Consider the following 26,686-nt stretch of genomic DNA (forward strand, 5'->3'; position numbering starts at 1 on the left):
TACTGACAGTCAGAGCCTGGAGCCTGCTTCAGATTCTGTGTCTCCCTCCCTCTCTGCCCCTTCCCTGTGTGTGCTCTCTCTCTCTCAAAAAGAAATAAACATCAAAAAAAATTTTTTTAAACTCAACAAAGAATGGTACCCCCCCCAACACATAGCTTTATATTACGTGAACTTCAGCTCAGTAAGAACATTTTTTTTTTTTTTTTTTTACCGAGAAAGAGGAGCGCAAGCAGGGGGAGGGGCAAAAGGAGAGAACCCCAAGCAGGCTCCATGCCCAGTGTGGAGCCGGAAGACAGGCTTGATCCCATGACCCTGGGATCATGACCTGTCCCAACCACCCAGATGCCCCCACAGGAAGAACGTTTTTAAGCCAGGACAGTCTGATGTGCAAAAACTTGCCATTACAACACACAAGTCAGGTCCAGAGTCCCAGCTCAGAGTCAGAGAAACTAGTTCGGAAACTCAGGTGTAATCTGTAGGACCTACTGTACTTCTCTCCAGAGCAAAAACGCTGAAGGCAAACGCGACTTACCTCGGTTGTGGGGAGGAAGACTCCGCCAGGGCGACGGGGCGGGGTTCCCAGGCGCGCCCACGCACGATGCCAGCGAAACTCCTAAATGCCCGCGCGCGCCCCGACTCAGGCTCCTGCTGCACAAACCCGCCATGACCCTCCAACTCCCAGCGGGGCCTTGCCTGACCCGCAGCACCCGGTATTACGGCAACCCAGCCCCTCACCTGTGGCTTGCACCTGAGTGGCCTGGACGGCCAGCCCCGCCCCGGCCGCGCCCTCGCACGAGGACACCTGCCCGCCAGACCACCCGCCCACGCCCCTGCGCGAAGACGCCCCGCCGACCACGCCCTGACCACGCCCCTACCACGCCTCTGCGCGATATCACCCCCTCCGGTCACGCCTCCCGACTACTTCCACGCACGCGGACGTGGCCGATCACGCCCCTGAACGCAGACGCCTGGCCATCAACGCCCTTGACCACGCTCCTGCACGAGGACGCTCCCCCGCCCCCCACCATGCCCCGCCTTCCCGACCACGCCTTCGAGCCACGCCCCCACGGGAGGACGCCCTTCCGACCACGCCCCACACGTGTACGCCCCGCACGTGTACACCCCGCACGAGGACGCCCTGGGGAGGACACCATCGACCCCTCCCCCGACCACGCCCCTGCACGAGGATCCCTCAGACCACGTCCCCGCCCGGTGTTCACGCCCCAGGTCCACGTGCCCGCGCCCGGACGCTTAGCTGACCGCGTCCTCCGACCACGTCGCACCACCAGGCCTTCGCAGCCCCCGCCGGCAGGGGCGAGGGCACCCCGGCTCTCCTCTAGCCCGCTCTCCAGGCCACGCCCTTGCCGGCCTGGCCCCAGGGTCCGGCCCTCGGTGGCTCGGCTCCCGCGCAGGCCCCGCCCGCCCGAGCGCAGAGGCGCAGATGGAGTCGGAGACGCGGGTGCTGCGCGCGGCGGGCGGCTTCGGCCGGGCCCGGCGCCTGCTGGCCGCCGCCTCGTGGCTGCCGTGCGTGGCGCTGGGGCTGGCGCTGGGCTCCGAGCCGCTGCTCACCACGCCGCCGGCGCACCACTGCCGGCCGGACCCCGAGCTGCTGCCCCCCGCGCTGCGCGCTCTGCGCGGGCCCGCGTTGCTCGACGCCAGCGTGCCGCGCCTGGGACCCGCGCGCGCCCCGAGCCCCTGCCTGCTCCTGCGCTACCCTGAGCCCGAGCCCCACGCCCGCCCCAACGGCACGCGGCCCTGCACGCGCGGCTGGCACTACGCGCTGCCCGCCGCCGGCCTGCTGCGCAGCCCGGTGACCCAGGTACGCTCCCGATCAGATCAGCGGAGGACCGGACGCGGGAGCACGCGGGCCCGACGGTCGGGGTCTCCGCCTCAGCCTTCTCTGCCTCATCCCGTTTGCTCTCACTCTAACGCCTCTCGTCCCCCCCTTTTCTGTCTGCCTTCCTCCGTCCTCACCTCCCTCCGTCCCCCCTTGCTCCTGTCCCTTGCCCTCTGCCCGTGGTCGGCTGGGGCTTGTCAGGTTGGGCTCTTAGTCGGTCGTCAGGTGACGCAGCAGATGCCCAGGTTGCGGGGGTGCCGGGCCCAACGGCGGAGCCTGCCGCCCGAGGACTGCCATTGCGGGCGGGCAGCCTGGGGGAGGAGGCGTTCAGCCGCAGGTCTGAGCAGATCGGCGCCAGGTGGTCCGCAGTAGGTGGCACTCAAGTGCCACCAGCGTTTTGAGCAAGCTGTGGCTTTGGGCCATGTGGGTGTCGAAAGCGGGTTCCCGAGATAGGAGGCTTTGAATCAAGGTAGGCACGTGGAGATACGTTTGCGAAAAGCAGACCTTTCGTCTGAGGTGCAAACAAGCTGGAGGGGAGGTGGGGGCGACTCAGGGGTGGGTTGCGAAGAGAAGAGGAGGAGGCAGCTGGACCCTCCCAGGCCCCTCTTCCGCTCCTTCCTCCCTGGGGCTTGGGACCCGCCCAGCTCTGCCTCCCTCCTGGCAGCCTCTGCCCCGCATCCCTACCTCTGTCCCCGGGAGGATCAGCTCCAGTGTGGGAACAGGGACAGGGTTGCCACGTCTTTGCCTGAGGCCCTGAAACCGGCTGGGCTGCTGTCTTCCGTCCATTCTGCCCCACGGCACCCCTGCCCTTCTGTGGGGGTACTGATCAGTCAGCACCCCGGCAGCTTTCACAGACGTTTGGTTTTTAAGATAAAAACTGTGACGTAGCGTGATCCAAAACAGTACGTTAAGTTTGGGGAGGAGGCGCAGAGACCTGGAAGGAGAGGTGGGGAAGTGCAAAACTGAGGTCAAGGGCCATGTCCGGGAAAAGCAGGTGCGCGCAGGCCTGAGTCACAGTTCCCGAAATCACTTTTGAAGTGAGCAGTGTCGGGGGAGGTGAGGGCGATGCCCTGGAGGCCTTGGCACGGCAGCCAGCAGGAGGCTCAGCTCTGTCAAGGGTCCCCTGGTGGGAGACCAGTGGCTGCAGAAAGGGGAGTGGGTCCCCATCCAGAGAAAAAACAGACTTGGGGTTCCAGGTAGGTGTCCTGGGGACCCCTGTCATTGCCCTCTGGGGACTCAGACCAGGAATTGTTCAGATTCTGCGGGAAGACTACCAGAGTCAGGAGATCATGCTGTGTGACCTTGAGCAGGTCCTCAACCCTCTCTGTGCCTCAGTTTCCCCTTATCTCCAGAGAGGAACTGGAGCAGGCCATCTAGCGCCCCTTGCAGCCTGGCCTTCTGGGAACTCGCAATGGGAAGGGTGGCCCGGCCAGCCAACAGGTGATTGGTGTCCCCGTAGTGGAACCTGGTGTGTGAGGATGGCTGGAAGGTGCCCCTGGAGCAGATGAGCCACCTCCTGGGCTGGCTGCTGGGCTGTGTCTTCCTGGGTGCGGGCTGTGACCGGTGAGGTGCTGCCCCTTCGCTTCTCTCCCAGCAGCCCCCCCCTTCCAGGCCCTCAGGGTCCTGCCGGATGCCCTAGCTGTCCTGACCCACACCCACGTTTCCCTGGCTGCTCCCCAGGTTTGGACGTCGGGCTGTGTTCGTGGCCTCCCTGGTGCTGGCCACAGGCCTGGGGGCCAGTGAGGCCCTGGCGGCCAGCTTTCCCGCCCTGCTGACCTTAAGGCTGCTTCACGGGGGGGCCTTGGCAGGGTTTTCCCTTGCCCTCTACGTGGCTCGTGAGTACCGCGGGGGTGGGGGCCCTGGGGAGCACCCCCTCAGGCCAGGCCTCCCACTCTGCTGCGGGGCAAAGTCAGGTGGCATGGGAGGCCCCTCTGGCACTCCCGCTGAGGGCCCTTCGTGCGGAGGGGGGAGGGGCACTCTTTGTTCTATGAGGTCTGTCCCTGGTGGGAAGGTGCAGGTGCTGGAGCTGTAGGTTAGTGACCGGTCCCCGCAGCCCTGGAGAGGTCCTCAGGCCATCTGCGTCTGCTCAGGCCTGGAGCTGTGTGACCCCCCTCGTCGCCTGGTGTTCTCCGTGGGAGCCGGCCTCTTCTCCGTGCTGGGCACGCTGCTGCTGCCTGGCCTGGCGCTTCTGGCGCAGGACTGGCGCCTCCTGCAGGGGCTCAGCGCCCTGGTGACTGGCCTTCTGCTGCTCTTTTGGGGGTAAGCGTGTCACGGTTCAGTGACAGTATGGCGGCCCCGTGTGTCACTTCTCTCCGCACCTTTGTGCAGCACCGGGCGTGTGGGTGTGGCACAGGGATCCAGAAAGCCGCAGCATGACTTCTCCCCCTGGATCCAGAGAGGCGTCGTGAGCCTCTGCCCTCATTGCGGAGAGGACCTGTGGGCATTCTCGCCCCACCCCTGCAGGTCGCCGGCCCTGTTCCCTGAGTCTCCCTGCTGGCTGCTGGCCACGGGACAGCCAGCCCGGGCCCGGAAGATCCTGTGGCACTTTGCAGAACCTGGGGGCGTGGACCCGGAGGACGGCTCAGAGGAGGAGAGCTCCCTGGTTACAGGCGATGCACCAGCCGGGGGATGGGAGACGGGTGCCAGAGAAGGGTCGTCTCTCACATGTGCCCCTCATGTCCCCGGAGCCACAGAGCTGGACATGCTGGGTGCACAGAGCCCCCGGCCCCAGTACCACTCCGTCCTGGAGCTCCGGCACACCCGCGTCGCCTGGAGAAACGGACTCATCCTGGGCTTCAGTTCGTGAGGAGGGGAGGGCACGGGTGGGCTGATGGGGTCTGCACCTTCCACCCCCCCGGTGGGTGGGTCTTTGGTCGCTGGAGTCCCCCGCCCTGGCTGGGCCATAGCCGCGTTCTCCCTCTCTCCCAGGCTGATCTGCGGGGGCATCAGAGCCGGCTTCCTCCGCAACCTGGCCCCGAGCGAGCCCACCTTCTATTGGCCCTACTTCCTGACCGCCGGCCTGGAGGCAGCGGCCGCTGTGCTCCTGCTGCTGACGGGGGACCGCTGGGGGCGACGCCCGGTCCTGTTGCTGGGCACCCTGGTCCTGGGCCTGGCATCCCTGCTGCTCCTTGCCGGGACCCAGTGTGAGCGTGGGGCCCTGCCGATACCGAGTCCTCGTGTTTGGCAGAGGGTCTGACCGATGTGGGGCAGTGGGATCAGCCCCCTCCTGGGGCCACGAGAAGGTAGCACAGGATACGGGGCATTGGGATGAAGTTCTGGTTTTTGCCCCATCTGTCTTCCCACCGTGTACCCAGGGAAACTGAGGCCCAAAGAGTCAGAACGCCAAAAAAGTCCTATGATCCCAGACGGGGAAAGGCTGGGGAGGCCAGGCCCTGCGGGCAGCATGGGAACTGCCTCCTCCTGCCCCCAGACCTGCCAGGTTGGACCATGCTGTCCCTGTCCGTCCTGGGCCTCCTGGCCTCCCACGCCGTGTCTGCCCTCAGCAGCCTCTTTGCGGCGGAGGTGTTCCCCACGGTGATCAGGTGAGCTTGGGCTGCCAGCCACACCCTGCCCTCCCCGTCGCGCCCGGGGTTCCCACCACCTCTTGGGGGACACACGGGGGCCGCTGGTCACAGAAGGGAGTGGAGGAAGGGGGCCGGGGGCTTGGGGAGCAGCGAGGACAGAATTGCGGGGGGTGGGGAGCGGTTTTGGATTTTCTGATGAAAAGAAGGAAACTTGTTCCAGGCCAGGGGGAAGTTTTTCCACAGACTTTGAGTCCCCCCCCCCCCTCACCCCCGCTTTGCCCCCGGGCCGCCCCCCACCGCGCGCTCTCCCGCAGGGGGGCCGGGCTAGGCCTTGTGCTGGGGGCCGGCTTCCTGGGCCAGGCGGCAGCGCCGCTGGCCGACGTGCACGGCCGGGGCGGCTTCTTCCTGCACCACGTGGTCTTCGCCTCCTTCGCGGTGCTCGCCCTGCTGTGCGTCCTGCTGCTGCCCGAGAGCCGAGGCCGCCGCCTGCCCGCGTCGCTGCGGGACGCCGACTGCCTGCGCGGGTCCCGGGCCCGCCGCCGCCCGCCCCCGCCCTCCCACCGGGCGGGGTCCCGGCCGGAGCGGGACGGCTGACTCGCCGGCGCCCTGGCTCCCCTCCATTCCCGCCACGCGTGGAGGATAAAGGCATCCGTGGAACTTGGCGTCCTCGCCGCTGCTTCTCTCGGGCCGCGCGCCCTGGGTTGGAGGGGGCTCCCGGTGCGCTCACTAACCCCCCTCTCCCCCCCCCCCCCCCCCGTGGGGGCAGCCCGGACCGCGCCACCGGCACTGGAGAGAAGGGCAGGTTTTTAATTCAGGAGTGGGGGGGGGGGGGCATGAGTGGGAGGCCGCTGGGGGCCGGCGAGGTGGGGGAAGGCTGAATGACGCCAGGCTTGTTTGGCTCCCGCTCTCCGGGCGCTGGGTCCCCCGGTCTCTGTCCTCCCTGGGAGAAGCAGACTTGCCCAAGGGCCTGGGGGCCCCCTGGCTGCCTCTACAGAGGTCAGCCGGGCCTGGAGGCCAGGCCGCCTGTCCTCGGAAAGACGTCTGCCCTCCGTGTCTGGTGGTTGTACCGCGAGCAGGGCACGCGGGTCCGCATCAGAAAGCCCCCCCACCCTTCCCTGGCCCTTTTCCGACCCTCACGGGGGCCCGTACAGGTCAGCCAGCCGGGCGAAGCGGGGGCCCCAGTCCCGCAGGCAGCTGTAGTCCTGGTCCTCGTCCCCCAGGCTGGACAGGATGGAGCTCAGCGTCCCTGCCACAGAACCGTCCCCCTCGTAGTCGTAGATGAGAGCTGTGTCATAGGGCGGGACACTGGGGTCGCCGTCTGCCACCTCCAAGCCCTGCGGAGAGGCCCGGGAGAGCTCAGGATCCCTGCCGGCAGCAAGCCCCGCCCCCAGCTCAGGCTGCAGCCCGCTCAGCCCGAGGCAGCGAGGAGGGAGCCCCACCCCCAGCCCCGCGGGAAGAGGAGGGGGAGGGGCAGAGCCCCGAGTGCAGGCACCGTTGGGAGACCCGCCCCACCTCCCTCTGGGCGGCTCTCTCCTTCCTCAGGGCTGGGGTACGTGAGGCTTCCTAACATCCCATCGGTGAGACCCCCGTTTCTGTCTTTTAAAGATTTCGCAAAGGGTTATGTCCCGTCCACCTCCGTCCATCCTCTCACCCAAAGGGTCACACGCTCTCCTAACCGGGACCTGCACCTGGGCCTAACCCCTGCCCAGGCATCTGTAGGGGGCTTCCTCTGAATCAAGGCCTGTGCTTGAGGGCGGGTGTGGCGTCGGGCAGGCCGGCAGGCGGCACCCTCTGCTCCCCCACAGCCCATCCAACCGGGCCGCCTGCCTTCTGAGCCTCCCCCCGCCCTGACTGCGAGAACTGGCCATGCTGTGCGCACATAACTGTGGTTCCGGGATGCGACTGACCGCTGCACCCCCAGCCTCGGGACACGCTAACTTTTGTCGATCGGTGTCCAGTGGAAAGTGCCGCAGAGCAAGCTCCAACCCACCCCAGCTCAACCAGGCTCGGCGCGATCCGGGGCGGGGGTGGGGGGCAGCTTCCTCTTCCAGAGGACCTGTGCCTGTGGTCCCCTGCACCACCCCAGCCTCACCCAGCTCTCAGATTGTCAGGGGTTCCCCAGAAGCTCAGCTGGGGTCCCCAGCGACGGACCCACTCTCCACAAATGGTGCGCGTCCGGAGGGTTCACAGAGGCGTGGGCGGGAGCCCCTATGTGCGTGTCCCCGTGCCTTTGCCCCTGTCTGCACACCTCCAGGGACACCTACATCATTGATGAAGTCAGCGATGTCAGCGGGGCTGGTGGGCAGCATGCGAGGTGGCTGGGGGCGCACTCGGCCGAACGGGGCATCTCGGCGCAGTGGCGGCCGTCCCAGGGGAGCGCACAAGGCCGCCAGCTCTGTTGGGTGGCGCAGCTGGTTGATGTCGTAAGCATCCTGGGCACACAGTAGGCAGAATTCAGCCCCGATCAATCACAGGGTGGGGTTTTGGTCCCAGGCACCCTGGTGGGATGACAGGGGGTGCGGGGGAAGGGAAGAGGACTTGTGGGGGACACTCCCTCCTCCTGAAGGTGGGGTGAGGGGTGCTGGAGCGGGACCCACGGCCTAGGCTCTCAGGGACCCTTCCAACCGCTTAGAATTTCTAAACCACTACCTCCCCCAACGCCCTCCCCTCACCTGGTCCTCCTCCCCGCCCCCCTGCTCGTCATAGTTCAGGATGTTGTCCCGGAGATCGTCCTGCAGCCCGTGCAGAAACCCTTTGTCCCCTGACTGCCGCCGGGACCGCGTGACGAGGGCGACCGGCAGGGCGAGCACTGGGCAGGAGGGGACAGATAGGAGGTGGTGGGTGCCCGGTCATCCAGCCGGGTCTGGACATGTGGGGCATGGGATCGGGTGGTATGGGGCCTGCGGGGGGGGGGGGGGGGGGGGGGAGGGAGGATTAAGGTGGGGCGGGGCCTGCGAGGAGGCGGAGTCAGGGCAGCAGGTGTCCGGACGCGGGCGCTCACAGAGCAGCAGGATGATGCTGGCCAGCACGATGACCAGGGCGCCCAGGCTGACGCCCACGCCTCCTGCCCTCCGGGCAGCGGCCCCCGGCACACAGGCGCCATCCGGGCCGCAGCGACACACCGTCACGTTCAGGGGCTGCTCGCGCTGCTGGGGCGGCTGCCCGGAGTCTCGGAGCAGCAGGCTGAGGCGGTGTAGACCCTCCCGGACCTGGTGCCGGAGCCGCAGGCGCGCGTGGCTCACTGCAGAGGGCGCCCAAGGTCAGCAGGGGCCTCCCAACCTGACGCTCCCTGCCCCTGCCCCTGCCCCTCCAGGGCCCCTCCGCGCCCCTTGCTGCTCAGAGAAGCGGCCTGGTGGGTGAGGATCCCAAGACCTGGGGCCTCAGTTTCCCCATCCTCCCGCTGGGCGTGATAGTTCCTGCCCCTCCCGAGGATGCGGCGGGAACCAGCAGGACCACGGTGCTGAGCGCCCCCCAGGTCTCAGGGCTGCACCCGCGGGCCGGTGTTTGGAAAAACTCACCGTTAACCTGGCTGACACTCCAGTTCTGGGTCAGCTCTGGGACACGGGGACTCAGCTGAAAGTGGAAGGGAGCCCCGTGGGGGGGCAGGTCTGCATCCGTGGCCCCCAGGAGAAGGCCAGAACCCTGATCTGGCTTGCTGCACACGCTACCAGATGGCGGGGACAGCTCCGGGGCGTGGTCATTGACCTCCAGGATCTCAATGGACAGGGTCCCGGTGGCCGTGCTGGGTGGGGAGGCTGCAGGTGGGAGAGGCCAGGTGGGCTCCTTGCCCTGCTGGGGCAGACTGCCCACCCGAGAATCGGCTCCGCGGCACGCGCAGCTCTCGGCCCTCGGGCAGCAGCAAGGATGCCCGGCCCGGGTCCGGGAGCCCCGGAGCCCAGGCACAGCTTGGCACTCACCATCGTCGTAGGCCAGGATGATGGCCCTGTACCAGCCATCCTTGAGGAAGGGCGAGGCTGGGCTGAGCACTCGCTGGGTCTGGATCTGACCCGTGGCTCTGTCCACCCGCAGCCAGTCATCCGGGTCATAATCCTTAGAGTAGCTGTTGGCCGAGGAGGGGACAGAGTGACCCTGAGCAGACACAGGACCCCTAGGGGTGTGGTCATACAGAAACACACATTTCCCACACACGTGTGCACGCACACACCTCTGAAGCTAGGCCCCCAACTGCCCTGAGCTGGTGGTTTCTGTCCCAATTGACAGATGAGGAAACCGAGGCTCAGGGAAGGCAGGTGAGGCCCAGGGCCAGGGCCCCACGGCCAGTGAGTCCCACAGCCAGGCTTCAGCGCGTGGGCACCGTGGAGACAGACACAGATCCATAGGGCCAGGGCTGGGGGGACATCCAACACACGAAGGGCCGGCCTGCACACACCGGCTCACCGGAACGGACCGGGTGGCGTCGGTGGGCCAGCAAGCGCCCAGCCTGGCCTGCTGGGATGAGTTCACGCCGACACGCACGTATGCACAGGGCTCGAGGCCCCATGGACGCTCAGGGCTGTACACGGACAGACGTGCCCTCTACCCTCCGACCAGGGCTCTGACGGCAACCCTCCACCGTGCTCCGGGCCCCGGCTGGGCAGCGGACAAAGGAGGCCGTCGGCCCCCTCTGCCTCACCCCGGCGGCCCCCACCTGAGCCTCTGCAGCCGCTGCGTGTCAGGGTCTTGGGCGGAGAAGGTGGCCACGGGGGTTCCCGGGGGCACCCCCTCGGGCAGGCTGGTCCGCAGTGGGTTCTCCTGGAACACGGGCGCCTCGTTGACGTCCTGCACCCGCACGCTGACCCTGGCCTGGCCCCGCTCGGCCCTGGGGGCGGCCGCCTGCAGGGGGGCCTCGTTCTGCACCGCGACTCTCAGGCTGTACTGCTCACAGCTCTCGTAGTCCAGGGGCTGGGGGGGGGGGGGCCGGGGGGGCGGTCGCTCAGGACTCCGGGCCCCCCTCACATTCGAGGTGCCCGGAGGCGGCTACAGGGCAGGGCGAGGCCCCCACAGTGGGACCGCGGCCCCTTCAGTCTCTCCTCACAGCCCCTACTCTCCCTGTCCCTCATTAGCCCTGCACAAATAAAAATTATTCAGGACCAAAAGCCGCAAAGAATAACATAAAAATGACAGCTACTCGTCACTCAGAATGAGTTTGTTAGGCGGCGTGTGACCAGCTTCGTGCGTCACTTGGTCAGGCATCCTCCTGGTGACTCAAGCAACGCTCGTCCGGGCACGCAGAGGGGGCTGGCACCTGGGGTTAAATTAACCTCTGCCACCTGCTGACTTTAAATATTGTCCCGGATGACCTGAGTGGGGCTCGTCCGTAGCTCACAGCCGTCGGGAACAAAGCTGAGATTTTCCTTTAGAGGAAAGATTTGGGTCCTGAGTTCCCAGCCCGCTGGGCCTGCAAACCCCCGTTTCCTGCAGTAACACTCCTTGTGCGACAGCATCTAAGCAGGTCTGCACCCGTGTGTGCGTGTGTCTCCCGCTGCTCCTGTCTCCTGGCTTCAGACCCGCCTGACACAGGTCTACACGGCACCCCACACCGGAAGAAGCAGCACTCCATCGATAGCACCCGGGCTGTGGCCGGCCCCGTGCCCCGGGGTCGGCGTGGCCTGCGCCCAGAGCCCCAGCATTCCCGGGTCCCCTAGCATTCTGCTCTGCCCCAAACGGGGGCCCCCTGAGGTCGGGTCCAGAAGCCAGACCCCAGCTGGGGAAGCCGTGCACCCCACTCACCTTCACCACAGACAGCACGCCCTCGTTGGTCTTGGGGTCTGTGCGGATAGCGAACTGTCCCTTGGGGTCGCCCTCCAGGATGGTGAACCTGGCTGCCCAGTTTGGGGAGCCCGGCAGGTCCCTGTCCTCCACCTGAAGCCGCCCCACGTCCACTCCGCTGACAGCCTCCGTGGCCTCCATGAAGAACTACAGAAGCCCGGCCCTCGTTACCGCCGGGGCTGCGGGATCGGGGGGTGGCCCCGCAGGGGGATGCCCACCCCTACTCCCCCCCTGTTGACTCCGCTGCCCACCCCCCCCCCCCCCAGAGCCTCCCGGGCTTGTGGCCTTGGGAATCACGGCCCCCCAGCGGTCCCCATGAGGCCCTGTCTGAGGGCTCAGCTGTGCGCCAGGCGCCCTGTGTGCCGCCTTGTCCCGGAGGCTGGGGCTGGCTGCTCCGTCCCACGCGGTGGGGGCGGAGGGAAGGCTCCTTCCTGTTGCCCGAGGGCCACCGAGGGGTCTCGGGGGGACGCTTCCCCCCAGGGTCTCCCCGAGCTTCTCTGTGTCTACGTGCGCACAAGCCACCAGTCTAACCTGGGTTTCTGTGCTTGTCCTCAGACAAGTCCTTGTCTCTCTGTCGGGAGCCTGAGGAGGGAAGGACAGTCCCCAGCGTGGGTGTGGTCGGGGGCAGTACCTCGTCCCTGATGAACCCAGGGGCGTTGTCATTGACATCCTCAAGGGTGATGATGGCTGAGGCCGTGGCGGTGAGCCCATCTCCAGACATGTCTGCCACCTGCAGGGTCAGATTGTACACGGCGACCACCTGGGGGCACAGCAATGCGCAGTCAGGGTCCCCGGTGGCCCCGTAGGGCCCGGTGGGGGGCGGCGTCGAGCAGACAGCACCTGGCTCAGCCTCACGGGAGAGCCCTGTGCGCGTCACAAGCCCCAACACCCGGCCTTTTGCTCCCAAGCTCTGGGGCAAAATGTGCCGCCCGGCCCTCTGGGTCTGACAACACGACTGCCAGCCCAGACTATGAGTGGGCAAGAGGCCAGGCGTCGAGTTGGGTACGCGTTCACGGAACACCACAGCACGCTGGAGCTGAACCAACAAGCTGGGGTCCCTGCCCTGAGGGGCCACTTCCAGTGGCAGAAAGAGGGACCGAAGGCCACCTGATGCAGCGAGTGACTAGACAGAGCTGTGTGTGTGGCCGCGGGGAAACCAAGGAGGGCTTCCTGGAGGTGCCGAAGCTGTGCAGCAGCCTGGCTGTGAGCGGCAGCAGGGGTCCCGCTGGAGGAACAGTGTGCAAGGACAGACAGTGGCTGTTACTCCAGAGCACGACTGGCCAGCGGGGGCCAGCTGGATGGCCTACCCCATGCCAGGAAGCCCGAAGGCTTGGCAGGCTCCAGGGCGGGGGAGGCTTTCGGCAGGACTCGTCAGGGCCAGGCACCATACGGAGGGCCCTTCCCGCTCCCCTCGCACCTAAACCCGCGAGCAGCCACGAGACGCAGGTGTCCCAAGCTGGGTTTGTGTCCGAGCCACTGGGAGTATCCACAGCAAGCGGAGGCTCCCTTCCACCGTGTCGGGGGAAGCACGTAGGGTGGGCAAGGCTGGGGCGGAGGGCCCAGCTTGGAATGAGCCGCCCCATGAGCCTCAGAGCGCCGAGAAGACGGGCAAGGATGCCACCCTGGCGGCCCTGGCCCCCAGCCTTCATGGCGGTAGCCTCACCTCGCGGTCCAGACCCACTTGCACGGTGCGTATGTCCCCCGTGTGCTCATCGATGCTGAAGAGCTGGGGGCCGTCCTGCTCCAGAATGGAGTACCGCAGGGCCGCGTTGTCTGTTTCCGGGTCATCAGCGTCTGTGGCTTCGGCCCTGGTCACGTAGGTGCCTGGTGAGGACAGGGACGAGCAGGGAGGACACGTGTGGGTGCCGACCCCTGGCCCCAGGACACGCCTCGCCGCCCGTGGCCCACCGTGCCAGGTCCAGGCCCCCATCGGTCTGTACGAACTTGAACATTTAAGCCGTCTGCCTTGCGCCGGCTGGAGGAGGAAGCAAGAGCGTCTGATATACACGTTCGATCAAGAGCTGACAGGGGCGCCTGGGTGGCGCAGTCGGTTAAGCGGCCGACTTCAGCTCAGGTCACGATCTCGCGGTCCGTGAGTTCGAGCCCCGCGTCGGGCTCTGGGCTGATGGCTCAGAGCCTGGAGCCTGTTTCCGATTCTGTGTCTCCCTCTCTCTCTGCCCCTCCCCGTTCATGCTCTGTCTCTCTCTGTCCCAAAAATAAATAAACGTTGAAAAAAAAAAATTAAAAAAAAAAAAAAAAAAAAAAGAGCTGACATGTGTCCCCCAGACACGGAGACAGTCCAGCAGGGGCTGAGAGCCCGGGGTCAGACGGGGGAACCAGCTGGAAAGCGGGCCAGCTCCGAACCGGCGGGAACGCCGAACTAACAGAAGTAGAGAGACGTGCAAACACAGGTGTGAGCAGCACACACGCAACACGCGTGCACACACGCACAACACACACACTCGTGTCTGCACGCAGAAGCACGTCTCCCAGCTCTGTCTGCTGCAGGGGCCGAACAGCAGCCAATCTGACGAGCCTCCTGTTGGCCAAACACGGACAATGTGGGCATCAGAGCAATGGCTGTAATGGATGATAACCCACCGAACGAGTCAGACTCCGGAGGTCCAGAATCATAGAAACAAAAAGAGCATCCGCAGGCACACGTCCACAGAGCAGAAAGCCCGCTGACAAAGGGTGAAGGGACAATGGAAGTAGGAAACCACCGCCCCCGCCCCTAGGAGAACGGACCCAGACAAGGACCACGAGCAGATGCTCACACTGGGGAATGGAAGTTTAAGGAGAAACAGAGGACGAGCACAGTCGCAGAGGATCTTTCACAAGATGCCTATTAATTACAGGGGAGAAATGGAAAAATCACAGTGGAGGGGCGCCTGGGGGGCTCAGTCGGTTAAGTGTCTGACTCGGTTTCAGCTCAGGTCATGATCTCATGGTTCAGGGGATCGAGCCCTGCGTCTGGCTCTGTGCCGACCGTGCGGAACGTGCTTGGGATTCTCTCTCTCCCTCTCTCCCTCTGCTCCTTCTCTGCACTCTCTCTCTCAAAATAATAAACTAAAAAAAAAAAAAAATCACAGTGGAGAAGCCCGGCAGACACCCCCTAAACAAGGCAAATCGAAGTCCACATCTCCAGGAACGGGACACACACTCCTGATAGGACACACTGAGGAGAACTGTGTTACCCGAGTGCAAATCCTGAATCCAACCACACAAACCCCATCCAGACAACCCATGTTCTTCAAAATAACTGAGTAAGTGCTTCAGAACGTCAGTGTTAGGACTAAGGAGGTGTGACACCTGGACGGTGAAAACTACAAACGCTTCGGAAAGAAATTAAACCCAAGTAAACGGAAACACGTCCCATGTTCACGGACTGCGAGGTCAACGCTGTTCAATGTCAGCACTGCCCAAAGTGATGTGCAGATTCGGTACCGTCTCCATCAATGTCCTAAGGACAAGTTTCTTCGCATAAATAGGAAAACCATCCTAAAACTCGTATGGAACCTCCAGGAAACCCAAAGAGCCAAGAACACAGCGGGCGCACTCACACCGCCTGCCTTCAAAACCACCCCAAAGGTACGGGGATCACGGCAGTGTGGGGTGGCCACACAGACAGACGCGCGGGCCGGTGGGACAGGAAGTCCGGGAACGGACCCTCGCACGGGTGGCCAAACGACTTCCGGCCAGCGGGCCGAGACCGTGCAAGGGGGAAGAGGTCGGTCTTCTCGGCACCCGGTGCTGGGAAAACTGGGCGTCCCCAGCCCAGAGCACGCACTTGGACCCTCCCCTCACACCATCACGCAAAAACTCACTCCAAGCGGATCAAAGACCTACACGTAAGGCCTGAAACTGTAAAACTTGGAGGAACACAGAGGGCAAAAGTCTCGCCACACTGGATTTGGTTATGATTTCTGGACGGGACGCCAAAGGCACAGGCAACAAAAGGGAAGACGGACAAACTGCACTTCATGAACATTTTTAAATGTTCTGTGTCAAAAGACACTATCAACGGGGTAAAAACCAGCCCACAGGACGGGCGAAAACACTTGCAAATCGTGTCTCTGTGAAGGACTACCCAGGATATATACACAACCCCTAAAACTCAACAAAAACGCAACTCAATTCAAAAATGGGCAAAGGGCTTGAATCCGCCTTTCTCCAGATAAAATATACAAATGGCCACAAAACACATGAAAAGGTGCTCGACATCAGTAGTCGTCAGGGAAACGCAAACCCACATCACGAGACACCAGTTCATACCCACTGGGATGGCCATCATGAAAAACCAAAAGACAAGTGTTGGCGAGGACACGGAGAAATGGGGCCCCACGCGTGGCCGGTGGGGTGTGAAATGGTGTAGCCGCCGTGGAAACAGCACGGTGGTCACTCAAATGAAACACAGAATCGCCGTGTGATCCATCAACTCCACTTCTGGGTTTATCCCCCAAGGAACCAAAAGCGGGAACGTGAACTCACATCCATAACATCACTCACGGTAGCCAAGGCGCAAAAGCCACCCAAGTATCTATCTACAGGAGGAAGGACAACTGAAGCGTGGTCTGTCCACACAATGGACTACTGTCCAGCTTTAAAAGGGAAGCAGATCCTGAACACGGATGAAGCTGGATGCTTGTGCTTGTGAGATGAGCCGTCACAGATGACAAATACTAGAAGGTTCCACTTACACGAGGTCCCTAGAGTATACAGATTTACAGAGGTGGAAAGTAGGTGGGAGCCAGGGTCTGGGGACCGGTGGTGGGGACAGCCGCACAACATTATGTATGTATTTTTTAAATGTTTATTTTTGACAGAGAGACAGAGCACGAGCAGGGGAGGAGCAGAGAGAGGGAGACAGAGAATCCGAAGCAGGTTCCAGGCTCTGAGCTGTCAGCACAGAGCCCTATCTGGGGCTTGAACCCATGAATTGTGATCTGAGCCAGCGTCTGATGCTGAACCGACTGAGCCACCCAGGCGCCCCACGTTCGGAATGTATTTAACACCACTGAACGGTCCCCTTAAAAATTGTTAGGATGGTAACGCTTATGTGTATTTTTAGCGCAATAAAACTTTTTTGAAAAAACAAAAAAACCACATCAGGGTCAGGAACGCCTAACGGCCAAGGAACCGCTCCAGACGGAGGGGAACGAGCTTAGGAGGTGGAGCGGGACCATCGTCCCAACCTAACGGTGGAAACAAGCAGATAATCCACAAAGACCCAAACATGATCAACGTCACAACTCTGTTGCAATTCTTTTTAACTTTTTTGCAAGTCTGAAAGTATGCAAAAAGTAAAAAAAAAAAAAAAAGGTCATTCTGAGTCTTGAAACACGAAGAAGGAGGTGAAATAAACAGACGTGTGGGAGCACCTCCCACGAGTCCGCCCTTCCCAGCCTCTCAGGCGGAAGGCTGGCCTGGGATTGGACTCAAGCCCCTGGGACCAGAGCGGGAAGGTCTCTCCTGCCTGGAACAGGTCAGGCGAGCGAGGCCGTCCGGACAGGAGGTTGTGCCTTGTTTGAGATCGAGGTGTAGGGCTGAGAAACAGGACGGACATGTTCTGGAAGCGGGCTTACAGCATCACAGTGAGGGTGCTAAATCCACGGAATTGTCCGTTTTTAACCGGTCAGTCCTGTTTTGTGTGGATTTCACCTCAGTGCAGCAGCAGCCTCCGTCCCAGCTCGGCCACCATAAATCCTCACTGCTTTTTGGAAGACGCTGGGGTGTGAAACTTACACTGAAACGGGAAGTGACTGCAAACTGCCTACCCCTGGAGAGTCCGCTTGCTTACTTTTGGACGCTCTGAAGGACCACTGCAAGTCTTGCTGAGTCTCCCCGGGCCTTCTGACGGACTCAGAGCCCCCCACACCCGCCGCAGCCGCCCAGCCTCACCTGGCACGGCTCCCTCCAGCACCCGGCCGCTGAACGCCTCCTGCCTGAAGACGGGCCGGTTGTCATTCTGATCCACAACCACGATCTCCAGGTCCGTGGGCTCCTCCAGGGTGGCTCCTCCCAGGTCCAGAGCAAAGGCCCTTAGCTACCCAAGCAGAGAGCAAGGGCTGGTGCTGTGCTCCCCCAGTTTTGGTGGCCCCCACCAGGCCGTGCAAAGGGACAGCAAGTGCAGACCCGGTGTCCCGCTGGGGACACCAGTTTACACAGGGGAGAAAGGGCATGGGGTGGGGCGAGTGTGCAGCAGCGAGACCTCCCTGCCACCAGCCTGCTTGCCCACAGCAAGGGAGGGCAGCGCCTCACTTCCTCTCTCGCTTTGGCTGCCGGGAAGCTCACAGGTATGTTTTGTGTGCGACTGAAGGCACAGTCTCACTAGCGCTCCCACTCCGTCCCTTCTGCTAATCGGTGCAGGCTCCTCTTGGAGCTTAATGATCCTGTGAAACGGAAATTAAGCCACTTCCCTGCTTCTGGAGCGCGGGCATGCTATGGTGCCCAGGTAGGACCGTGGTCTCTGTCTGATAACTCTCTGTGTAAGGGAACCAAGAGCTCGTTCTCAAAGTCTGGACGAAGAACGTTCAGGGCACGGAAAAAGCAAAGTCAGAAGCCTCCTCCTCCAGGGCAAATTCAAAACACTTTGGAGACTCCAGGCTCGGCAGGACACCGGACTCTGTGGGGAGTCAGGTTCCTCCCCCCTCCATGGCCTCTTGCTCCCTTCTCTCAAGCCTCACAATCCCATGCCTCCGGGGCGGGGGGATCCCGTGCCACCTTCCCCGGAGAGTCAAGGGACACCTGCCGTTGGGACGTGCCATACCGTGGGCTTCTGCACGACGCCCCACCCCCACCACACATGGCCAGGCTGAGGGCAAAACTGGGGCAAAACTACACCAGCGTCCAGTGGTGTTTTCCTGGGAGGCTGACAGCGGCTCTGCTGGGGGCTGCCCAGTGCCGCTTCCCTGGGCAGGACCAAGCCCCGCCTCCATGGGGCCTCAGTTCGCTCATGCTCATCTGTTAAATGGGAACAGAATCCTGAACATCTTCTTTGGAATGCAGGTCCTACAGTCCCAAACCCCTGTCTGCAGCTACCAATTAAGGACATGTGCCCTCAAGTCCCAACCCTGAGACCAGGAGCCTGGTGGTGGCAGGAGCCCCCCCCCCCTTTCCTGCCAGCGCTCCCCACAGCGGGCCCCACCCTGAAGCGGTCTGTCTTCTCCCGATCCAGCATGGCATTCAGGAACACCTTCCCCGTGAACTTGTCAATGGAGAACACGCCCTGGGGCTCCTCATCCACACCGGGGCCCTGGATGCTGTAGATGACGCTGCCCAGTGGCTGCTTGTCGGACTTGATCTGCCAAGAAAGGAGCCCGGCTGGGGGAGGTACCCCAAAAGGCAGGGTGCCCCAAAAGGCCTCTTCCTGGCCTTGACTCCTCCCCCAGCAGCTCGGCCTATGACCCAAAGATGTGCTGCCCTCAGGGACCCTCCAGGGACAGCCCAGCCCCTGCTCTGCCCCCAGGGCTCCCCCCCCTCCCCCACCTGTGCCCCCCTCACCTGCACCAGGGGGTACGGAAGACGCTTGTGGTTCTCGGATACACTGATGGGGGGGATAACCCAGGCTCTTCGTACACGGCCTGGGGCGGGTGCCCGGTGCCAGGGGTACAGGGTACTGGGCCTCCTCTGCCCAGGGACCCCCAGTGACAGGCCCAGGCTCTGGAACAAAGGCACAATTAGCTGTCAATTACATAGCACGCAACCCCAGTGAGCCCGGCCGCAGAAAAGTGAACCCACCATAACCTTGGCCCCCATCAGAGCCCTGAGCTCATGGTCCTGGGAGACCCCACAGCCACACCCCAAGACTGGAGCCCCCAAAGCCCTGCATGTGTCTCCTGTCATCTCCTGGGAGCCCCTGCGGCCAGAGCTGCCCCAGGCCTGGTGGATGTTCCCCGGCCGGCCGGCCGAAGCAAGGCTGCCGGGCCCCCACCTCCTCCCGGAGTGGCCCAAGGGAGGCGTAGGCACCGGGCCTTGGGGAGCATGGGGTGCTCAGGGGGCAGACGGAGCCAGAGTGACGAATGAGGCAGCTGCTGGCAACAGCTGCCAGGGGGAGGCTCCCAGGGACACTGTGTGGGAGAAGGCTGTGGCTAACAGGGTGTGGCCGCCCTGCCCCTGTCCCACAAACGCTTCCCGGAAGCGGGTGCTCGCGGAGGCCCTACAGGCAGGTGGGAAGTGGCTTCTCCAGGCTGCTCTGTGGGATTGGAGGCTCAGCCCGTTTCCAGGGTTTCAGCAGGGCCTGCAAACTTACCCGACCTCACCGTGCAGACTGGCCTAGCTGCGGGGGGGTCCGCAGGGCCCAAGGGGCTGAAACGGGACCACGACACCGGGTGCCGACCCCCTGGTTTCCTCCCAGCCACGGGGCCAGTGGCCGGGTTCACACCACTACTCCCGGGATCCCCAGGGCCCTGGGGGTGCTCCCTCCTCTTTCTCCACACACTCGGGGGGGCCGGGGGGCTGCCAAGGGAAGACGGGGAGCACGTGGCAGCCGTGCTCACGCCCTCCTCCGCAGGGGCGGGTGGGGGCGTGTAGATACAGCTCAGGCCCTTCCCTGGGCCAGCCTTCGGGCTCAGAACTGGGGCCATCAGGGAGCACGGTGGGAGGAGGGCACCCGTCAGAAGTCTCTTGAGACCCACTGGCCGCTCCCTGTAGTGACCACAGGTAGCCCCACCTTCCCAGTTCAGGTGGGGAAACCGAGGCCCAGAAAAGGCACCGTCCCATGAGTCAGGGACGGGCTGGCAGCACAAACACATCCCGAATTTCCCGGCCCTGGTCTCCGCGCCAGGCTCTTCAACAGGGTGCCGGCTGGTCCGAGTGTGGGACCGGGCACTGTGGCTGGCTGGGCACAGGGGCTCTGGTCCAGGGGCACAGGGTCCCGCTGGATTTGGTGAGAGATGGCGGCACCTGGGGTGGGGTCTGGGGGAGGGGCTCGGTCACGCGCTGGGACCCAGCTGGCTTTGGGGGTTGGAGAAGGCAGCCTCTGAGGCTGCTCGGGCCCCGCCCCCCCCACACTGGCAGCTGCCCCCTGCCCTGCCCTCCCCCAAACCCAAGGCAGGACAGGCTGGCTGGGGGCATGCAGAGTGGACACCCCCTCCCAGACGCCAGCCCTCTGTGCTCTAGGGATGACCCTAGAAGCTCTCTGGCCCCAGGCAGGGTCTCCAGGCCCTGGGTCCTTCTGGAGGAGGTGCTCCCTTTTAGCTAAGGTGGACAGGGTGGCTCCCTGGCTGCCCTGTGCCTCCTCGACACCCCCCAGCCTCCGTCTGGGGCCTCGCAGTCCACGGAGAGTGGGCACGGGACAGGGTGGACTCGTGGTCTCAGAAGAGAGGCGTCAGGGACGAGTGAGGGGGGTGTTCTGGGTGGGATGGGACAGGGCAGGAAGGAGATGCCAGCTGCCGTCCCGTGTAACCCTCCGCTCTACTCCCTGGCACCTTCACCACCCAGGGCCAGCACACAACGCTTTCCACACGCTTTGCTCGCAAAACAGCAGTAACATCCACCTGACAGCTGAGCTCTCCTTGTGGCCCCAAGCCGGGTCCCCAGGCCCGGAATCGTCCCCCTCCTCCTCCTCCTCCTCACCTGAAATCCCAGGGGCACTGTCACCTGCAGGGGCCTGGAATCTGCGAGGCAGCGAACACGGTTTATAAAAAGGACCAAGCTCCTGGCCAGGCCCCCAAGCTCCTCCAGCCCGACAGACCGGCAGTGCCTGGGGCGGCTCGGGCGTCGTGCCAAACCCACAGAGCACAAACCCTTCCAGGTCAGCACCGTGTTCCCGCCAAGCGGAGCCCTGCTGGCCTCTGTCACCGTGCTAGCGGGGACAGCATCTGTTTCCTGAGCATCCCGAGGGCGGCACGGGGCTCAGCGTCCGCCTGTCTCGGCCCTTTCTGCCCTCCCTAGGCCCTCCCGCAGCCCTCACGCCCCCTAGGAACGAGCGCTGTCTGGCTTCACAGCCACCCAGAGCAGGGCTCAGAGCGGCCGAGCCACAGGCTCAAGCCCACACGGCCAGAGAGCAGCAGAGGTGGGGGCCACAGGGAAACCAGCTTCTGAGCTCCGTCGCTCCCAGGAGCGCCTTCCCCACCCGGCCTCAGTGTGGGGAGGTGGACAGGACTGGGGGTGCAGGCGGGGGCCGGTCTGCAGGGGGGCTAGCCCCTGATCTCAGGCTCTTGGAGGAATGCTGGGGGACGCACTCTGCCCCGTCCAGCCCACCACAGAGCCTCCGGCTGCCCCTCACCCCCGTCTCTGCCGGCGGCCTTGGCTTACGCCGCAGCGTGCCCAGCAGCGTGGTGCGGGGCTGGTGCGGTCGCGGCAGAGCCTGGGACTCCACGGCCCAAGTTCAGGAGGTCAGCAGAAGCCACAGAACCTTGGCAGGGACCCCCTGCCCAGATCAGAGGCTGCGGTGGGTGGGGCGGCTGGGCCGGGCCACAGCCCACTTCCGCCGGCCAGCCCGGGTCCTCCCACCACCCCCTTCCCAGAAGACAGACGTGGCCGGCTGGGGGAGGGTCTGGGAGCTGCCCGGGGACCACGGGACATCTGGGGCCAGGACGAAGCCACACGGACAAAGCCAGCTCACACAGACCCCCGGCATGTGGGCAGAGCGAGAAGGCACCACCGAGCGGACGCGGGCTCCCCTCTGCTGTCCACCGTGCTGCTCCCACGCCCAGCCACAACCAAAGGGTGTGACGAACCCAGTTCCCCCAAGTGAGGCCCAACGATACCCCCGTGCTCATCCCTGGCCTTTGCCTTAACCAAGAACCGAGAGAATAGTCTGGAAGCCCTGGAGACACCAGGGCCACTGTCCCTCCCCGGGGCCCGCCCCCAGCCCAACACCCAACCCCAGCGGGTGAGTAATAAAGCCCCCCACCACCCCTGGAGGAATCCGTTCTTCCTGGTGTGGCCCACAGGGCCCTCTGCTTCTCTCCACCAGCCCACGGTGGGTTCGGAACAAAGAACTCTAAGCCACAGCGTAGTCTCCCCGGAGCCTGGGAAGAGAGCTGGGTGCTCCCCCACCCCGGGTAGAGAAGCCGTGGACAGGGAAGGCTGGGCGGGAAGTGAGGACAGCCCACTTCGTCTCCTGGAGCTGCTGGCCTTTAGGGGCCCCTGGGGCTCCCTAAAATCACTGCTGAGATTCAGACGGCAGGCAGCAGGCCTGAGCTCGGGCTGGACTTTTGCTCCCGTGGCCCAGCTTCCTGGAACCCTGTCCACCATCATGTTGCGACTTCATTAGGGGAAGGGAACATGCTCTGCTACCCCGTCCGGCGTCGTTGGGCGAAACTTAGAAAACGTAGCTGCAGACGCGAGCTCGAGTGAGAGGTTCCAGGGTTAATCCCACACTTGTGTGAGTGGAGACCCCTCCAACAGCGCTTTTGGCTCGAGGTTTCATGATCTAGGAAGCGGGTGGGAGGCCTGGAGCCTGGCGGAACGGGGCGGCAGGGGCCCGGGGCGGGGGGGGGGGGGGGGGGCGGTGGTCTACCCGGGCGGAGGGAAGAGCTCCCGGTCTGCACCCCCCGCAAGCCTCCCAGGCCCGAGCCCCTTCTGCCCAGGCTGGAATCCGCACCACCCCGTTCCTGGACGGCCTGGCCGGCATCAGGCATGCCAGGAATGGGCCCAGCTGTTGCCCCAGCCCAGAGAGGCCCCTGCACGTCTCCTGAGGCGCCAAAGTAAGGGGGTGAGAGAAGCAGCTGTTTCTCCCCCCCCTCCCCCCCCCAGCATCCCCCTTGCAGGGACAGGTTCGGCCACGTGAGGGCCACTATGCTCCGGGGCTGCCCTGTCCACCTGGGGAAGAGAATGGTCCAGGAGCCACCTGCCCTCTACCGCCCCAGCTACTGTCATATTAACGTGACTAGAGAACGTGGCCTGCGCCAGCCTGTTCCACGGCCCTGTTCCACGGCCTTTCCCACGTTGCCTGTGGGGGCCTTCACATGTCCAAGTCCCCAGGAGTGCAGCCAAGGCCTCCCCTTCCTTCCAGAAACCGTGTGGCTCACCAGCTTGCCCCAAATCATCCAGGCTCCGCCACCCCCCACTCCCGCCCCCCAAAGGGCAGGGCCAGCTACGGGGGCACTGAGGGCCGGGGAGGGGCCCGAGGGCCCAGCTCTGAAAGTACACACTCTAAGCCTCCTAGGTGAGATTTTAGGGGACACAGGCGGGGGAGGGGTGTGCCTTGTCCCAAAGGCACAGTCAGCACCAGATCATGCAGAGCCCTGTGTTGGGGCCCCTCCTGAGCCAGCCCTGCCTCGCCCGGGGCCAGCCGGTGGGTCTCGGGAGCTCACAGAGGTGGAGGAAGGGAAGTCCAGGAGGCAGCCTTCAGCTGCCATGTGGCTCGACAGGAGAGGACAAAAGTCTGAAAGCTGAGCTGGATGGGGGAGGGGTGGGTAGGGCCCCGACACGGATGTATTTCGGGGGGGGGGGGTCTAGGAAAAGCTCCCCTCATGCGCTAATCTGAGCCACATCGAGTACAGAACTTGTGTCCAAGCCCCATTAGCTGATCCCCCCAAATCCCCAAAGCCTCCAGCTGTGTGCAGGAGTCATTCCGCAAGAGCCCCAGGGAGAGGACATCCCCTCTGCTGCAGAGCCACCCCAAACCCAAAAGAGCAGGTCTCCGTCATGTGCCTGCCCAAAGTACTGGGTCTGGTGCAGGGTGGGGGTGGACCACTGCTCCTACAGCAAGTGGGGAGGGGGCATCAGAGGCGTGGAGCCTTCTGGAGTGGACCCCAGTGTGTGGGGGCATACGGTCCTGTGGGAGGGCGCACAAGAAGATTGTGCACGGTGCGACCTCCCAGCAGAGGGCTGGGGGAGCCCAGGCCCGGGTGGGCCCAGAGGCAGGGGTGCAGGTGACCAGAGCGAGGGGTGCCGGGTGTCCCGAGGCCCAGTTGCTGGGCGGGGGGGGGGGGGGGGGAAGGGGTCCAACTGGAGGGCATCTGACCAGCTTCCAGCCACAGCTGGGAGATCTTTGGGAGTCAGGGGGACTCAAGAAGCCCAGAGTGGGTGCTGGGAAACTGGACTGTCCTCACCAGTGTCTGGGCCCCAAACAGCAAGCACCTATGGGCACTCGCCAAGCCCTCGAGCTCACTACCTGTCAAGTATAAGGCAAATAAGGTCCTCTATTATGCACAATGTCCCCACCACTGCCCGGCCCTGGCCTCTGGCCTGTGACCCTGACTCAGTCTGCTCCCCAAAGGCAGGCCACAGCTCCACTCCCAGGCTCGGAGTAGCGCCTGCCCCGTCCAAAGGGCCACTCGGCCCAGGACTCGAGGAGATGTGGCCCCCTCCCAGGGGGTGCCCATGGTGGGGAGAGGGGCAGTGGTCTGTGCTTCCTTCTATCCTGCCCCGCTCCCAGCTCGGAGAGACCAGGGAACTGGGGCCGGGGGGGGGGGGGGGGAGTGTGGGGGGTGTGGGCTGTGTGCCAGGGGCCTGGATCCCAGGGCACTCCCAGGGGAGAGTGGATTCCTGGAGGGCAGAGCCTGCAGCTGCCCCTGCCGGCGGGACACAGGGTGGAGATGCCTCGGACTCCACTCACCAGGGTCACTACCCAGGGTCACCTGCCTACCCAGCAGGAGTGTCAGGGAACCGGCCTACCAGCTCGTCCAGCTGGGGTGCTCCTGCTGCCCACCCCGGCCCTCACCACAAGTCGGGCAGGGTTGAGGGGCGCACCTCCAGGGGAAGGACCGGCCTGCTAGGTGGTCTCCGGGCGGCCACCCAGCTTGGCTCCCCGTCCAGTTCAGTCGGAGACGGATACCCTTTGCCTCCGGACCCCGCTGGGGCACAGAACGCCCTGGACAGAGCTACCCACCGGGCACCCTCAGCTCATGGGTCCTCCAGAGGCGGCCAGAGCCAGTGGTCCCCGGGAGCGTCCCACTGTAAGCCGTAGGGCAGGGGGCAAGGGACTCCGCGCGGCCAGACGCCTTACCTGGGCCAGCAGCCCGAGGGCGACGAGGAGTGCGGCGTCCATGGGCCGGCGGAGCGGGGGCCGAGTGTCCGGCCGGCAGCCTCCTGCTCCGACACAACGCGGGCTGAGTGACAGCACAAGTGCGCGGGCGGGGGCCCCGAGTGAGTGACAGCACATGTGCGGGGGCGGAGCAGGAGGCCGGGGGCGGGGCCTGGGGCTGAGTGGCAGCACGTGTGCGCGGCGGGAGGCGGGGCCTGAGTGACAGCACGTGTGCGGGGGCGGAGCCAGGGCCTGGGGCTGAGCGGCAGCACGTGTGGGCGGCGGGGCGGGGCGGGGCGGGGCGGGGCGGGGCGGGGCGGAACCAGTCCGGAGGCGGCTGTCCAGGGCGGCAGAGCCCTGGGAGTCCAGTAGTAAGAAGAGGAAGCCGGCAAAAAAGACGGAGGTGGGTGGGAGCTGGGCTAGGAGCCAGAGTGGATGGATTCGTCCATCCACTAATTTTTACGTTGCTGCTCCGTGAATTCACCAGACACACTCTTGCCTCAGGGCCTTTGCACTGGCTGTTTCCTCTGCCCCTAGTGCTCTTCCCCTGTGCCTTGAGGGCTTTGTCTGATGGCAACCCCTGAGCACCCTATCGGGCACTGGCACCTACCTGCCCATCTTAGGTCACAGTCTCTCGCACTGGGGTGGGGCTCCCCTGCGCCTGAATTGTTTCTGTGGATCCTCAAGGCTAGCACAGAGGAAGGCCAGGCCTAGACCTCGCCTGGGGTTGGCCCTCCCCATCCCAGCCACAGCCCTTCCTCCCTCCCCTGGTCCCCCCCCCCCCCCCCCCGGTGGCCTCCTGTTCTGGGGCTGCTCTCCTCTTCAAGACCTGTGCCCCTGGTGTGTGTGTGTGTGTGTGTGTGTGTGTGTGTGTGTCACTCACAGGCCCAGGACACAGTAACGGAGGGTGGAGAGCGCAGGACGGAGGAAGGACCCTAGGAGCTAACACACTGCCCTCTGAGCAGGAGGCGGGGGAGGATGTCCAGGGAGCCTGGGTCTTCTCTGTGGCAGGGGCGGGTCCTCCGCTCTCCTGTCCAGATCGTGGGCCGTGGAGCAGGTGTGACACCATCTGTGCCCTTGGCCTGGTTGGAAGGAGGCCAGGCTGCCTGAAGGAGACTCTGGCAACGTGTCCCTGGCACTCACTGCTCCGAGGTGGGGAGTCAGAGAGGGGGGCCTTTCCATCTCCAGGCTCTGAGACCCTGGGCCTGGGGAGCAGCCTCTAAGGGCCACTGTAAGGGTAGGGCTAACCTGTAGCCTTAAGAAATAACAGCTTTGTTTTAACACTGTAGGTTAAGAGATAACAGCCTTATCCTATCAATCAAGGGATGGATTAGCACGTGATTGGATTGGGGCAAGGGCCTGTTTGAACTGTTTCCACCTGGGAACTATTCCTTTGTTCTGTTCCCAGGTGATAATAAGACGATGTGGTCGGCTATAAAAACTCTGTACCCCGCGAGATCTCACTCTGGTCAAGAGTGTCGGTCCCGATCGATCGGTTTGCCTTGTCTCTCGTTGCAGTAAACTTTGTTGTGACTGTCACTGGTGCCCGTAGCATCCTGTTTCAGGAGTCGTGTGGATGCGTCACCACCATGCTGCCTCTGAGATTAGGGACCCCGAACAGGGGCGGGACAGCCTTCT

At 64.1% G+C, this 26,686-nt stretch overlaps 2 protein-coding genes across 3 annotated transcripts; one reads left to right on the plus strand and one right to left on the minus strand.

The window, feature by feature from the left end:
- The first annotated feature begins 1,441 nt into the window (after window positions 1-1,441).
- Window positions 1,442-5,955, plus strand: SLC22A31 (solute carrier family 22 member 31). Its single transcript, XM_086690876.1, has 8 exons — window positions 1,442-1,819; window positions 3,297-3,400; window positions 3,518-3,672; window positions 3,928-4,096; window positions 4,301-4,639; window positions 4,766-4,980; window positions 5,268-5,379; window positions 5,676-5,955. Exons 1-8 carry the CDS (start codon window positions 1,442-1,444, stop codon window positions 5,953-5,955), a joined length of 1,752 nt encoding a protein of 583 aa, XP_086547002.1.
- Window positions 5,956-6,186: 231 nt separating this feature from the next.
- On the minus strand, window positions 6,187-25,318 carry CDH15 (cadherin 15). 2 transcript variants are annotated; one of them, XM_086688628.1, is made up of 14 exons: window positions 25,031-25,318; window positions 18,634-18,792; window positions 18,278-18,433; window positions 17,032-17,176; window positions 12,794-12,954; window positions 11,762-11,890; window positions 11,092-11,277; window positions 10,010-10,113; window positions 9,279-9,421; window positions 8,880-9,116; window positions 8,363-8,602; window positions 8,034-8,170; window positions 7,626-7,793; window positions 6,187-6,695 (listed from the first exon to the last, which is right to left on the minus strand). In XM_086688628.1, the coding sequence occupies exons 1-14, from the start codon at window positions 25,184-25,186 to the stop codon at window positions 6,495-6,497; spliced, it is 2,322 nt and encodes a 773-aa protein (XP_086544754.1). In that variant the 5' UTR covers window positions 25,187-25,318; the 3' UTR covers window positions 6,187-6,494. The 2 variants fall into 2 exon arrangements, with proteins under 2 accessions (XP_086544754.1, XP_086544755.1); XM_086688629.1 differs by having other exon boundaries at window positions 10,010-10,263; window positions 25,031-25,182.
- Window positions 25,319-26,686: the final 1,368 nt, after the last annotated feature.

This window comes from Puma concolor, chromosome E2 (genome assembly GCF_028749965.1).
Source record: "Puma concolor isolate L17-30 chromosome E2, mPumCon1.1.hap2, whole genome shotgun sequence".
Classification (NCBI taxonomy): Eukaryota; Metazoa; Chordata; class Mammalia; order Carnivora; family Felidae; genus Puma; species Puma concolor.

What these genes read in the sequence shown, in the direction of transcription:
- CDH15 (XM_086688629.1), bottom strand. Translation starts at nt 25,072, where the DNA reads ATGGACGCCGCACTCCTCGTCGCCCTCGGGCTGCTGGCCCAG. An exon ending in GAGTGTCAGCCAGGTTAACG is followed by an intron (nt 8,603 to 8,879) that starts GTGAGTTTTTCC and finishes CGCCCTCTGCAG; the next exon opens with TGAGCCACGCGCGCCTGCGG. An exon ending in GGGGCGGGGAGGAGGACCAG is followed by an intron (nt 7,794 to 8,033) that starts GTGAGGGGAGGG and finishes CTGTGTGCCCAG; the next exon opens with GATGCTTACGACATCAACCA.
- SLC22A31 (XM_086690876.1), top strand. Translation starts at nt 1,442, where the DNA reads ATGGAGTCGGAGACGCGGGTGCTGCGCGCGGCGGGCGGCTTCGGCCGG. An exon ending in CCTTGCCCTCTACGTGGCTC is followed by an intron (nt 3,673 to 3,927) that starts GTGAGTACCGCG and finishes GCGTCTGCTCAG; the next exon opens with GCCTGGAGCTGTGTGACCCC. An exon ending in GTGTTCCCCACGGTGATCAG is followed by an intron (nt 5,380 to 5,675) that starts GTGAGCTTGGGC and finishes GCTCTCCCGCAG; the next exon opens with GGGGGCCGGGCTAGGCCTTG.